Source organism: Urocampus carinirostris, chromosome 14 (genome assembly GCF_059441175.1).
Source record: "Urocampus carinirostris isolate Australia breed hairy pipefish chromosome 14, RoL_Ucar_1.0, whole genome shotgun sequence".
Taxonomy (NCBI): domain Eukaryota; kingdom Metazoa; phylum Chordata; class Actinopteri; order Syngnathiformes; family Syngnathidae; genus Urocampus; species Urocampus carinirostris.
Genome location: NC_142362.1, coordinates 3,783,810 through 3,798,181, shown reverse-complemented (window position 1 = coordinate 3,798,181; position 14,372 = coordinate 3,783,810). Strand labels below are relative to the sequence as shown.

General features: G+C 40.8%; 1 protein-coding gene across 15 annotated transcripts in view; it reads right to left on the bottom strand.

The window, feature by feature from the left end:
• The window catches only part of caska (calcium/calmodulin-dependent serine protein kinase a), a 194,921-nt gene that overhangs the window by 55,578 nt on the left and 124,971 nt on the right, over positions 1-14,372 (bottom strand). For 11 of the 15 annotated variants that reach the window (XM_088352218.1, XM_088352216.1, XM_088352222.1 and 8 more), the window contains exons 8-12: positions 11,095-11,217; positions 9,124-9,207; positions 5,973-6,072; positions 3,703-3,720; positions 3,483-3,604 (exon numbers count right to left, since the gene is read on the bottom strand). In XM_088352218.1, the coding sequence (XP_088208344.1) occupies positions 3,483-3,604; positions 3,703-3,720; positions 5,973-6,072; positions 9,124-9,207; positions 11,095-11,217 (447 nt within the window). The remainder of the gene's footprint in view (positions 1-3,482; positions 3,605-3,702; positions 3,721-5,972; positions 6,073-9,123; positions 9,208-11,094; positions 11,218-14,372) is intronic. The other 4 variants (XM_088352219.1, XM_088352225.1, XM_088352231.1 and 1 more) reach the window with 1 other exon arrangement.

Below are 14,372 nucleotides of genomic sequence, written 5' to 3'. Positions count from 1 at the left end.
CGGTATATTGTAGTACCCAGAAACTTCAGACTTGATGGCGTGTAATATGTTTAGCGCCCGACAAAAATGTTATGTGTTCGGTTTCAAAATTCGAAAACTAAAATCATCTTCGAATTAAAAAAAATAATTAAATACTGTGCATCAAACGCGTGCAAATTATATGTAATTACCCACATGACATAAAATTATAATTTATATTCAGAGAGAGCACAGAGCCACAGACAGATTAAAGGGAATATAACGCACCAGTTAGTGCCTGCACAACATCATTTCTGGCTCGAGTCATGTCATGTCAAGTCATGTTTATTTGTTTAGCCTTTAATCACACGGAGTCTCAAAAGGCTGTACAGACCACAGATTATTGCAGACCACAGACTATGATTACACCTTTCCCTGATCTAGAACATACATGAGGGCAAGGGAAAACTCAAAAACCTCCACATGGGGAAAATAAAGAAACCTTGAGAAATGACCGCACATGAGGTAACCCACACTTCCAGGATGACCAGGCTGCAATAAATGTTGCAATAACAAATAATATTCAGATATTGTAAACATGAAATTTTGTAGTTCGGAAGCTATTAAATAAAAGTGAGTTTTATGCCCGGATATGAAAAGTTCCACCGAGTTTGCAGATTGGATCTCAGGGGGAAGATCATTACACAACACTTCGGATTTTTAACATTATGCACGCAATGACCCCAAAAAGAGCAATATAATGGAGTGTTTGTATGCCACTTTCCAGTCTGCATGAATTTCCCTATAGTTAAATAAGCTGTAGTGGAAATAAAATTGTTGTTTTGCTTTCTATTTTTACAAATAAACAATCGCTAAACACTATGCAGACAGATTTAAAAAAAAAAAAAATCCGCCTAAAAGTATTCTTGCATTGCCTGGCGATCCTTGTTGTAGTATATATATATATATATATATATATATATATTTACATATACTTTTTGTTTTATAATCAAAACTTACATACCTGAATCATAATTTAATGGTGAGCCGCCAAAAAGACCCCAACCTTCCAGCTATAGCACACTTTTTATGTCATTCATTTACTAGTCAACCCCCGTGAGAATGTTATTTTCTACCGTGTGGCCCCTGAATTAAATGAGTTTGACACCCCTGCTCTAATGACCAAATTATATTTGTTTTTCACATGTTATGAAGACCAAAAACTCCTAAAACATTCATAATCTATTTATCTATCCATCTATCTATCTAGACATCTATCTATCTATCTATCCATCTAGACATCTATCTATAACTAACTATCCATCTATCTATCTAGACATCTAGATATCCATCTATCTATCTAATAATAATAATAATAATAATAATAATTTCCTTGTATTGTCATTCTGTGTAACAATGTACACAGAACGAAATGTCGATTGCACCTGACCCGTTGTAGCGAGCCGATGCAGCCGCAGCCAACAGAGGGCGCCGCCGACCACTTTTTAAGTCTTAGGAATGACTCGGCCGGGGCGCGAACCACCGACCTCCCAGACTATAGATCTATCTATCTATCTATCTATCTATCTATCTAGACATCTAGAGATCCATCTATCTATCTAGACATCTAGAGATCCATCTATAACTAACTATCCATCCATCTATAACTAACTGTCATCCATCCATCTATCTAGACATCTATCTATCTATCTAGACATCCATCTATCTATCTATCTATCTAGACATCTAGAGATCCATCTATCTATCTAGACATCTAGAGATCCATCTATAACTAACTATCCATCCATCTATAACTAACTGTCATCCATCCATCTATCTAGACATCTATCTATCTATCTAGACATCCATCTATCCATCTATCTATCTAGACATCCATCTATCTATCCAGACATCCATCAATCCATCTAGACATCCATCTATCCATCTAGACATCCATCTATCCATCTATCTATCTAGAGATCCATCTATCTATCTAGAGATCCATCTATCCAGAGATCCATCTATCTAGAGATCCGTCTATCTATCTGTCCGTCCGTCCGTCCGTCCGTCCGTCCGTCCATCCATCCATCCATCCGTCCATCCATCTATCCATCTATCTATCCAGACATCCATCTATCCATCCAGACATCCATCTATCCATCTAGACATCCATCTATCCATCTAGACATCCATCTATCCATCTAGACATCCATCTATCCATCTATCTATCTAGAGATCCATCTATCCATCTATCTATCCAGAGATCCATCTATCTATCTAGAGATTCATCTATCCAGAGATCCATCTATCTAGAGATTCATCTATCTAGAGATCCATCTATCTAGAGATCCGTCTATCTATCCATCCATCCGTCCGTCCGTCCGTCCGTCCGTCCGTCCGTCCGTCCGTCCGTCCGTCCGTCCGTCCGTCCGTCCGTCCGTCTATCTATCTATCTATCTATCTATAACTAACTATAAAGTCCCGGAATGTTTATTACATTTTCGGGGGCGTTCCCTGTGTTCACCTTCTACACGTCTGTTATTTTTGTTGTTGAGTCATTGTTTTCGTCCTGTTTTTATTTTATAATGTTAGAAATAAAGTTTTCATTCATTCATTCGTTACACTCTCACACGGTAGATGAACACATTGTGTTTTGTGAAACAATTTGTTGGACTGAAATCCTTTTTAAGAATTTAAAATCAAAGATCAAAGCAGCGCCGCCACGAGCTGCCTTTTCCAGCAGCTGCCCTGTTATCTCTCACTTTTTGTGATTTATTGTTTTGTTGTCTGCTCCTATCTTCTGTGTTTTTCTTCCTGTTTTGACAACTACACTATGGATTACTTCTATCCTATGGACATGGGTTTTAGCGCACAAAAATGCGTTTATTCGAGGAATCAACTCCTTGCCCTGAAGAATTCTCGTGCCGGCGTGATGAAGGGGCCTATCGTGGAAGAAGAGCCGGAGCTAGCGAAGCGGCTAGCGGCGTTATAAGTCTTCGGTAACATCCGTAATCATGGTAAATGCGAACTCACGACCAAATAAGATCATCGAGTACTGGTGGAAAACATCGAAGCGCACAGGGAGCGCAGTTGCTGTGTTTTGCGGAAACGTGGCTCACGTTTAGCATTCCGGACGCTAACGTGTAGCCACCCGGAGCTACCCGGAGCAATCCGGCTTCAACGCCGCTATACAAAGACACGAAAGCCGGGGGGAATCGGAGAGGAGGCGGACTTGCTAACACGAGGTGGTGTATCCCTGGACACAAAGAAAAGATTTCCATCTGCCGCAGGGATGTCGAACTTTTGGACTAGCGTGACGTCATCCACTCCGCTACAAGCACCCCTAGGGCATCATGTTCATCTGTTAATAAACAACGGGGTAGACTGCTGGAAGTGTGAATTTCCCTACGGGGATGAATAAAGTATCTATCTATCTATCTATCTAAAATGTACTTTTGGTGGGTTATCTGATGTGTATCCCAACTCCCTGTTGAAAAAAACACACTCCCCCTCCAAAAACTTACATCGAGTAGTGTGTGTAAATGTTGGTCCTGGAAAACGCTATGCAGGAAGTCGAGGTCCTTCTCACTGCAGTCAGTCAAAGCGTGAATTTCCTCTAAACTGTCCAACACCTGAGACACAGCTCCTGAAAACCAGAATGAAAATCCATTAAATCAATATCTATATATTACCAAGTAGCTAAAAGGAGTCACCTAAAAGGATAAAAACAATAAAGATACATACTTTCTGCTGCCAGTAGCCCTGCAGGCGAGAGGCATTAACGGAAGAAGAAAAATAAAAGATTTTGAGAAGTCATGTTTATTTGTATAGCCCTTAATCACAAAGAGTCTCAAAGGGCTGCAGGATGGAAGGAAGAAAGAGAGAAAGAGAGCAAGAGAGAACTAAAGAAAGACAGGCCGGGAAGAAGAGAGAAAGAGACAGGACTAAAGGAAGAGAGAAAGAAAGGACAAAGGAGAGAAAGAAAGAAGGAAGGAAGAAACAAAGCGAAAAAGAGCAAGAGAGAACTAAAGAAAGACACGCCGGGAGGAAGAGAGAAAGAAAGGAAAAAGGGAAGAGAGAAAGAAAGAAGGAAAAAATAAAGAGGAAAAAGAGCAAGAGAGAACTAAAGAAAGACAGGACGGAGGAAAAGAGAAAGAGACAGGACTAAAGGAAGAGAGAAAGAAAGGACGAAAGGAAGAGAGAAAGAAAGAAGGAAGGAAGAAATAAAGAGAGAAAAAGAGCAAGAGAGAACTAAAGAAAGGCAGGCCGGGAGGAAGAGAGAAAGAGACAGGACTAAAGGAAGAGAGAAAGAAAGGACAAATGAGAGAGAGAAAGAAAGAAGGAAGGAAGAAACAAAGAGAAAAAGAGCAAGAGAGAACTAAAGAAAGACACGCCAGGAGGAAGAGGGAAAGAAAGGAAAAAGGGAAGAGAGAAAGAAAGAAGGAAGAAATAAAGAGGAAAAAGAGCAAGAGAGAACTAAAGAAAGACAGGACGGGAGGAAAAGAGAAAGAGACAGGACTAAAGGAAGAGAGAAAGAAAGGACGAAAGGAAGAGAGAAAGAAAGAAGGAAGGAAGAAATAAAGAGAGAAAAAGAGCAAGAGAGAACTAAAGAAAGACAGGCCGGGAGAAAGAGAGAAAGAGACAGGACTAAAGGAAGAGAGAAAGAAAGGACAAAGGAGAGAAAGAAAGAAGGAAGGAAGAAACAAAGCGAAAAAGAGCAAGAGAGAACTAAAGAAAGACACGCCGGGAGGAAGAGAGAAAGAAAGGACAAAGGGAAGAGAGAAAGAAAGAAGGAAGGAAGAAATAAAGAGAAAGAGAGCAAGAGAGAACTAAAGAAAGACAGGCAGGGAGGAAGAGAGAAAGAGACAGGACTAAAGGAAGAGAGAAAGAAAGGACGAAAGGAAGAGAGAAAGAAAGAAGGAAGGAAAAAATAAAGAGGAAAAAGAGCAAGAGAGAACTAAAGAAGGACAAGCCTGGAGGAAGAGAGAAAGAAACAGGACTGAAGGAAGAGAGAAAAAGAAGGACAAAGGGAAGAGAGAGAAAGAAAGAAGGAAGGAAGAAACAAAGAGAAAAAGAGCAAAAGAGAACTAAAGAAAGACACGCCGGGAGGAAGAGAGAAAGAAAGGAGAAAGGGAAGAGAGAAAGAAAGAAGGAAGGAAGAAAGAAAGAGAAAAAGAGCAAGAGAGAACTAAAGAAAGACAGGCCGGGAAGAAGAGAGAAAGAGACAGGACTAAAGGAAGAGAGAAAGAAAGGACAAAGGAGAGAAAGAAAGAAGGAAGGAAGAAACAAAGCGAAAAAGAGCAAGAGAGAACTAAAGAAAGACACGCCGGGAGGAAGAGAGAAAGAAAGGAAAAAGGGAAGAGAGAAAGAAAGAAGGAAGGAAGAAATAATGAGGAAAAAGAGCAAGAGAGAACTAAAGAAAGACAGGACGGGAGGAAAAGAGAAAGAGACAGGACTAAAGGAAGAGAGAAAGGACGAAAGGAAGAGAGAAAGAGAGAAGGAAGGAAGAAATAAAGAGAAAAGAGTAAGAGAGACCTAAAGAAAGACAGGACGGGAGGAAGGGAGAAAGAGACAGGACTAAAGGAAGAGAGAAAAAGGAAAAAGGGAAGAGAGAAGGAAAGAAGGAAGGAAAAAAATAAAGAGGAAAAAGAGCAAGAGAGAACTAAAGAAAGACAGGACGGGAGGAAGAGAGAAAGGGACAGGACTAAAGGAAGAGAGAAAGAAAGGACTAAAGGAGGAAAGAAAGGACCAAAGGAAGAGAGAAAGAAAGAAGGAAGAGAGAAGGAAGGAAGGAAGAGAGAAGGAAGAACAGAAGTGAGAGAGATCAAAGGAAGAGAGAAATACAGAAAGAAGGGAGAGAAAAATAAATAAAGAAGGAATGAAGAAAGTCTCTAGCCGAGCCGATCTTGGAAGCACGCGCCTCTGATGGAAAGGCTATCAAAAACCTAAAAACTAACTCACTGTTTTTTTTCTTTATCCTGATACAATCTCGAGTTTTGGTAAAAAAAATTCACCTGAGGAGGTGGGGTCGTCTGAGAAATCGTGCAGTTCCTCAGGAGGGTCTCCATAGTAGGAATTAAACTTGTGACTGGACACCGCTGCCAGTACGGCACCCTGAAACCACACCGACAAGTGAACATTTTGGTGCTCAAAACACGTACTGCATTTTTTTTTGTTTCAAACATTTGTCAGCAGGAAAAACTCAACATTTTTTCCAAATACTCCCCAATTTTCACAACATATCATTTAAACTCGTTCATTTTGATATATTATGGAAGGTTAAAAAAAAAGAAGAAAAAAAAAAGCCTGGACCTCAAAGAGGAGACAACAGAAACTGATCTTATGTGGGAATCAGGGTTGGGTAGGGTTACTTTAACTGGATTACTTTCAATGACTTTTGGATTACTACAATACCAAATATGCAAATCAAAGACCAAAGAAACTAAATAGGAATAAAATGACTCAATTTTGTACAGGCTTGGGGAGTCACGGAACACATGGAACGGCAAATATGATGTTGGATTTATTTTCATTTTGTTTCTGTCGCATTTGATGTTCGTTTTGCCGGAGATCAAAGAGATCAAAGCCAGGAGAGAAAGCTTACCACGTGTTGTGAATCATTATTTTATTCATATTTACTTTCTTTTGTCTTTTATTAGCATATTTGGTATTGGAGTAATCCAAAAGTAATCAAGTTAAAGTAACCCTACCCAACCCTGGTTTTGCCGGAAATCAAAGAGATCAAAGCCAGGAAAGAAAGCTTACCACGTGTTGTGAGTCATCATTTTAGTCCTGTTTAGTTTCTTTTGTCTTTTATTAACATGTTTGGTATTGGAGTCATCCAAAAGTCATTGAAAGTAATCCAGTTAAAGTAACCCTACCCAACCTTGGTTTTGCCAGAGATCAAAGCCAGGAGAGAAAGCTTACCACGTGTTGTGAGTCATTATTTTATCCATATTTCGTTTCTTTTGTCTTTGATTAGCATATTTGGTATTGGAGTCATCCAAAAGTCATTGAAAGTAATCCAGTTCAAGTAACCCTACCCAACCTTGGTTTTGCCAGAGATCAAAGCCAGGAGAGAAAGCTTACCACGTGTTGTGAGTCATTATTTTATCCATATTTTGTTTCTTTTGTCTTTTATTAGCATATTTGGTATTGGAGTCATCCAAAAGTCATTGAAAGTAATCCAGTTCAAGTAATCCTACCCAACCCTGGTCTTGCCGGAGATCAAAGAGATCAAAGACAGGAGAGAAAGCTTACCATGTGTTGTGAGTCATCATTTTATTCATATTTGGTTTCTTTTGTCTTTTATTAGCATATTTGGTATTGGAGTCATCCAAAAGTCTTTGAAAGTAATCCAGTTAAAGTAACCCTAATACTGTAAATCAGGGGGTCTCAAATTCAAAGCCTTGGGGGTCAATTACAGAGTTCAGGGTTTGTACACTTTTTCAATGACCAAATTCAAGCACTTTCAAGTCCATTTTCTCCAGTACCATCGAAAGAGGAAATCCGGGGCGAAGCTATCCATAGCCCTGTTGTTTGAGGTGACTAAGTGCTCTCTGCAGGGTTGGGTAGGGTTACTTTAACTTGATTACTTTCAATTACTTTTGGATTACCTCAATACCAAATATGCTAATAAAAGACAAAAGAAACTAAATAGGAATAAAATGATGACTCACAACACGTGGTAAGCTTTCTCTCTTGGCTTTGATCTCTTTGATCTCCGGCAAAACCAGGGTTGGGTAGAGTTACTTTAACTGGATTACTTTTAAATAAATTTTGGATTACCTCAATACCAAATATGCTAATAAAAGACAAAAGAAAGTAAATAGGAATAAAATGATGACTCACAACACGTGGTAAGCTTTCTCTCCTGGCTTTGATCTCTTTGATCTCTGGCAAAACGAACATAAAATGCGACAGAAACAAAATGAAAATCAATCCAAACAGCTTGCCAACATCATTTTTGCCGTTCCATGTATTCCGTTACTCCCCATGCCTGCACAAAATTTAGTCATTTTATTCCTATTTAGTTTCTTTTGTCTTTTATGAGCATATTTGGTATTGGAGTCATCCAAAAGTCATTGAAAGTAATCACGTTAAAGTAACCCTACCCAACCCTGGCTCTCTGTAGGAAAATGAACCAGAAAATTTGATAAATCCTAATCCAAATATTTAACCGGCAGCTGTCATTCACTGTATGGAAAATAAAAACGCGTTTCTGTGCCCCGTTTTATTGATTCATTGACATTTTTTACAGGGGTCATCCTGTACAAGTTCAAAATCAGTTGAACAACAGCTTTGATTAACAACAAAACAGAAGAAAAAGGGTGACACAACACACTCTTCTGTTCAACAGCAGGGCCCGACAGCTTTCGCTGGTTTACCCCTGCCGCATCATACGGGTGCCCTGCCCATCCCTTAGAAAGCGTCCAAACATCCCACTATCCTTTCACAACACCTCTCCACTCATTAAAGCTACCTTAATATTTAGCCATGTCTCTTAAAAACGGCCATATTCTGTGCATTAATACAAATTTCATGCTAAAGTGTAGCATGTAGCAAACCTTTAATCTTAGTTAATCTCGTCATCTCCGTAAATTGTTCTTTCATATGAATGGAAAGCGCGACGGTCCCATTGCGTGTCTCTTTGATGCACTCTTTGATGCACCAGTAGGGGGCAATGATGCTTCAAATGACGCTATGCGATCGTAGCGGCAGTGTCAGTGTCATTTTTAAGCCGATTTTATTATTTCATCATGTTTCTTTGTTTATTGCGTGGTCTGTCGAGTCAGACTGAAAAACATTTCAAGCATTTCGAACACATCATCCGAAATTCAAGCTTTTTCCTGTCCTTGAAAACACAGCACTGAAATTCAAGCATTTCCTGGATTTCAAGCACCTGACATTTATACGACAGTTCATTATTTAAATCGTTTTTTAACTTGTTTTGACCAATAGAAGGCACAAAATAATACACATCGTCTCTTCCAGTTCATCGCACTCGATTTATGGATTTCATGAATTTTCCAAGAATTTTATCTTTCCCCTAACCTCACCCAGACCCTAGTTCCACCAGTCCCCCCAAAATTTGAGTTTGAGACCCCGGCAGTATAAAGAGCGAGACCTTCAGTACGTCTGTAAGTTGTTTGGATCACGGTATACCTTCAACTTCCTCCTGGCGTTGAACTTTCTCAACTGCTCCACAGTTTCTGGCAGATGAATCTTGTAGGCATAGCGGTCTCTCTCCTACATTGGAGATAAAAAACAAAATGACATATTACTGCAATACTATCTCCCTTTACTGTAATTTAATACATAAAACATACCATGGTTGCATGATTAACCCAAAATCTAATCGATATTGCCATGTGATGTGGTACAATTGTGTCATCGCAAGACGCTGCGTTTTTCTTTCAAGGATGTATACCGTAAACTCCAGACTATAGAGCGCACCTGATTATAAGCCGCACGCACTACATTTTACGGGCATTATTGGTTTGGTCCTTACACAAGCCGCACCTGTATATAAGCCGCAGGCGCCCACATTTAAACATGTAGCAAAGTCAAAAGCTTATCCCAAATTTGACTAGGTGCCGCGATTGTAACTATAAATATAGTATACAATCCAAACACCACAATCGGCAACATGAACGGAAAATGATACCTGTAATTAGAATTTAATGCAGAACTTTAAAGTCCGGGTCCCGTTGAAAGTAATCCAATGAAAAAAATGTATATTTCCAAAATTAAGGGTGGGGAAAAATATATACCGGTATCCACCATTGTCCGCTGCAACAACAAAGAGATTTAACTCAGCTTTACCCCACTTCCTGTCAGCCCGCGTTTGTTCCGCCCCTTGTTTTTGATTCGCTCATAGAAAACATATCACAATAAGTCTCTAAAATAAATACATTACAAAAAACACATATTGGTTACACATATTTACAAAGAAAGACGGTACACCGGGAGAGTTTTCAAAGCTTTAATAATAATAATACAATTTTCATCCCAAACCTTGCCTGTGAAGGGTAGCAAAACGCTACTAATAACACGCTCGCAACGCATCATGCGTATCTGTTAAAAAAAGCCATACCACAAATGCAAAATTCGCGGTTAACCGTCCTCATCTTTCTCCTTATAACTCCTTATAACTGAGGGAGTATTTGGCGAAACAGAATTGTCACAGTTTGGGTTTTAAAGGTGGCGGCCAATCAGAGGTCAGTGTGTGTTGGGTGGGCGTGGCTGTGCGTGCAACACTGTGATAGGCTAGAGTATGATGCCAGTCAAACAGCCGAGGAGGGCGCCAAAAAGTGAAATTAAACCAGTTGAATCGGACTCTGAGGAAAGTCAACAGGACGTAAAGACATGGTGTGCACCAGCGGGTGTTTCCCTACTTCTCATTTATTACGCTCACACGCCATCCAGCGACCAGCATTAATCACTTCATTTAAACCAGTGTTTTCTGTCTAAACCAATCAGATTTGTTTCCTGTATTCATGTGATCTCGCCTAAGCCAATCAGATGTGTTGTTATATGCCTGAGTTTTTCAATAAATTAGTTTCTAGCTGAAGCGGGACCGTGGTTCAACAACAGAACGTAAAGACATGGTGAACACCAGCGGGTGCTTTGTGGATTGTTATCGAGTCAGGGAATTGACTGAGGTGGCGTCGGGAGAGAAAGCAAGAGCGAGGCTGAAGGTCCGGCTTACTACTACTGCACCCTTGCTGAGCCTGGCTTAGACACCAAGGCCAGATCCATTACCCATGAAACTGATGACCTGGAGCTGTGGAGACCCGCTACATTTAGTACGGTTGTATTTTAACCATCATGGAGACCTGGCTCGATTTAAGGACACCCAACGCTTGGGTGTAGCTAGCCAGCCTTGTTTAGTGACAGTAAAACCATTTATTCAACTGCAATTCTGTATTCTGTATTTTATTTCTAGATCTATAGTTGTTATTTTGTTCCAGTCATATGCTCTCAGTCGGTAATGATGTCACCCCGAGGTAAGTTCAGTTTTTTTTCCTCAAAATCGTGCAGCCCTAGCAAATACTGCATTCATTTCCCCGAGATTTATTTCCATCAACTGATGATCTCGGTGGATAAAGTCTCAAATTCCCTTGAGACACTAACCTTAAGCCAGGGATGGTTGAGGGCCTCGTAAACGGTGATCCTCTCAGCGGGGTCCAGCATCAGCATGCGCCTCACCAGATCTTTGGCGCTCTCTGAAATTTGACTCCACTGTCGCGGGTTCATCTGGATTAAAACAGGGTGGGACGTGCCACATTTGTAAATCGATTTTGTTAAATAACAAGCAACGTCTACAGACAGGAACAGTAAATCAACACCTGTGACGTTTCTTTTGAGTTCAAACTTTGTATATTCGAAGGAACTCTTCCCTGGACTTCCCAGCACCAAAGCGAAGGCCATTTTGATTAAAATAAAACGAACAAAAAAAACCTTATACAGTGATACGAAGGAGAAGGACGATTTGAGATGAGTCAGCGGACCAGCTTTTGACCTGAAGCATGTGAACGCCTGCGTGGACCAGCTGGCAGAGATGGGAAGCTGCGTCGTGGCTGTCATAGACTTTCTGGACTAGTTTACAGGCTGGGGGCGTCGCTGCTGTCATGCACTTTCCGGACACATTTTCAACATGTTACCTAGTGTTTACTATGTTTGTGTACTGTAATGCTAAATGTAATTCACCCTGGTCATCCTGGAAGGGGGATACCACTTGTGCGGTCCCTTCTCAAGGTTTCTCTTTTTCCTCACGCTGAGGTTTTTGAGTTGTTCCTTGCCCGCATGTTGGTTTAAGATCAGGTCATTGTAATCCTGTGCAGTCCTTTGAGACATTTTTGTGATTAAGGGCGTCATAAATAAAATTGACTTGACTTGATTAGACCCCCGGGATACAGCGTCCCTGCCTTACAACCTTTTCACTTTACGGTTTGTGATAAAACGTTTTTTTCCGGCCCCCCTTTACGGCATATTTCCCGTTATACAAAATCAACAACAAAATATTTTGCGTGCTAAAAAACGAACACAATCTTTGTGGTGTTCTTGCATATTATTTTGCGAATTACTATAGCAGGTGTCGGGAACCTTTTTGACCCAAGGAGCCATAAAAGCCAAATATTTTTATTTTTTTTATTTTTGTTGAGAGAGCCACACCATGTATTCTAAGAAACATAAATCGACAAAATCGGCAAACCCACTTCTCAGGCAAAGCTAAAAATGAGCTTTTTATTACGTTGCATTTTAATTACACTGTGAGACGTTTGTTGATGTGATGAAATGTATGAAAAAATGATATCGACAAAGCCTGTGTCCCATATCAACAAATACGCAGTTTGTTCAACAGTTTCGTTATTAAGGGTTTCAAAATCAAGGTGCAATATGGGAGTATTTCCCTTCAGCACATTGGGCGCGTCGAGAGAGAGAGAGAGGGAGTGTGCTGTGTGTGCTGAGAACCGCCCCAAATCAAATTGTTCTTGGTGTTTTACAGTTTGTTCTGTGGGTTTTCATCATAAAGTGTCTCAACAGTGAACATAGATAGTTTAATGAGCTGGATTCTTTAAAGAAAGAAAAATGGGGTATGTTAGAGTAATACCGTGACTATATACGGTCATTTTCCCGCAGTGGCTTTTTACTTCTAACACATCCCCAGTTACTGTAGTTTGCTAAGCCGTCTCTTCTTCTGTGTTCTTGCTATAGCCATTACCGTTGAATCCTATGTCAGGATTCTCTCATCCTCCCCTCTCCCGGGAGATTCTGAGGGTATAGCTAATTGTTTTGTTCCGTAGCAATGGTTGGTTCCCTCTCGCAAGTGCTGTGGGTAGGGTTGATAGCCTGATACACCCATGGCAGTCTTTCTTGGAGTTCACCGGCCTTTCCAGCGTCAAAAATCTTCCTTGGTTTTCAGCCTTTCCTGGAAGTCACTGGTGACCCAGACTTGTCCAAGCTATTGCATACACTAATTAGTGCTACCTCTTCTATTCACTCAAAAAGTGACTGTAGCCTTCACCCAGAAGATGTCATCAGGGGTGTCAAACTGTCACTGGGCGTTTCGACTCTGAACCACAACGCCCTTGAGTTGGCAGGCCTGGCACTGCCTTTCTTCTAATGGTCACCAGCCGAACTCCTCCTTCCTAATCCATAGCCAGATTCCCCACAAAGTGGCGTGAGAGAGTACCTTATGGTCGAGGGGTGCGGTCTCCTGTACTATGGGGTTCTTCCTGACTGGAGTCCTCCAACGTGTCACTGATTGTCTCCACCATCTGTTTTCATCTTTCCCACAAATGGTCCTGAATGAATGTATCTTGAGGCGTTTTTGCAGAGTTCAGGACGACTTTGTTTTATTCTCTAACATTTGTCTCTGGTATCGTGACTAAAAATAGTGCGTTAACGAGGTAAAACCTGAGGTCTTCATACGTCATCTATATCACTGGTGGTACAGTGGTTAGGATTCGGATCTCTCACGACCGTGACTCAGGTCTAATTCCCATTGCCTCCAATGTTTTGCGATTCTCATCTCATCTCATTAACTGCACCGCTTATCCTCAGTAGGGTCGCGGGGGTGCTGGAGCCCATCCCAGCAACCATCGGGCAGTGGGCAGGGGACACCCTGAACTGGTTGCCAGCCAATCGCAGGTTTTGCGATTGTGGTTAGCGATATTTTCTGACTGATCAATCATTGCACAAATACGATAAAACCGCGAGTATAATGCGCACCCAAACCTTAAATTAATTTTTAGGCAAATAAAAAAACGTGTAATACACAGAAAAATACAGTATTTAATCATATGCACAAATATTACACTCTCAGTATGTATTACATACTATAAACAGGGTCAGTACACGTTTTTCATGGCCAAATTCTAGCATTTTTGAAGGATTTTGAGATCCATTTTTTCTATTTCCCTAGCACCATTAAAGGAAGAAATTTGGTGTGACTCATCTATTTTGAAAAACCACAATTATATAAGTGATTTTTAATATTGCGTGCGCATTTATCAAGACATACGATTTTTAGATTTTGAATAAATCGCCGATATATTTGTGGAATCCTAATAATACGTGAGGCAGCACGGCGGCGCAGTGGTCAGCGCGTGTGCGGCACAGTTCTGAGGTCATGAGATCGAACCTCCTGTGTGCAGTTTGCATGTTCTCTCCGGGCACTCCGGTTTCCTCCCACATTCTAAAAACATGCATGTCAGGTGGATTGGCCGGTCCAAATTGTCTCTAGGTGTGAATAAGTGAGTGAATTGTCTGTCTCTGTGTGCCCTGCGACAGGCTGGCTACCAGTTCAGGGTGTCCCCTGCCCACTGCCCGAAGATAGCTGGGATGGGCTCCAGCAACCCCGCGACCCTAATGAGGATAAGCGGTGCAGATAATGAATGAATGAATGT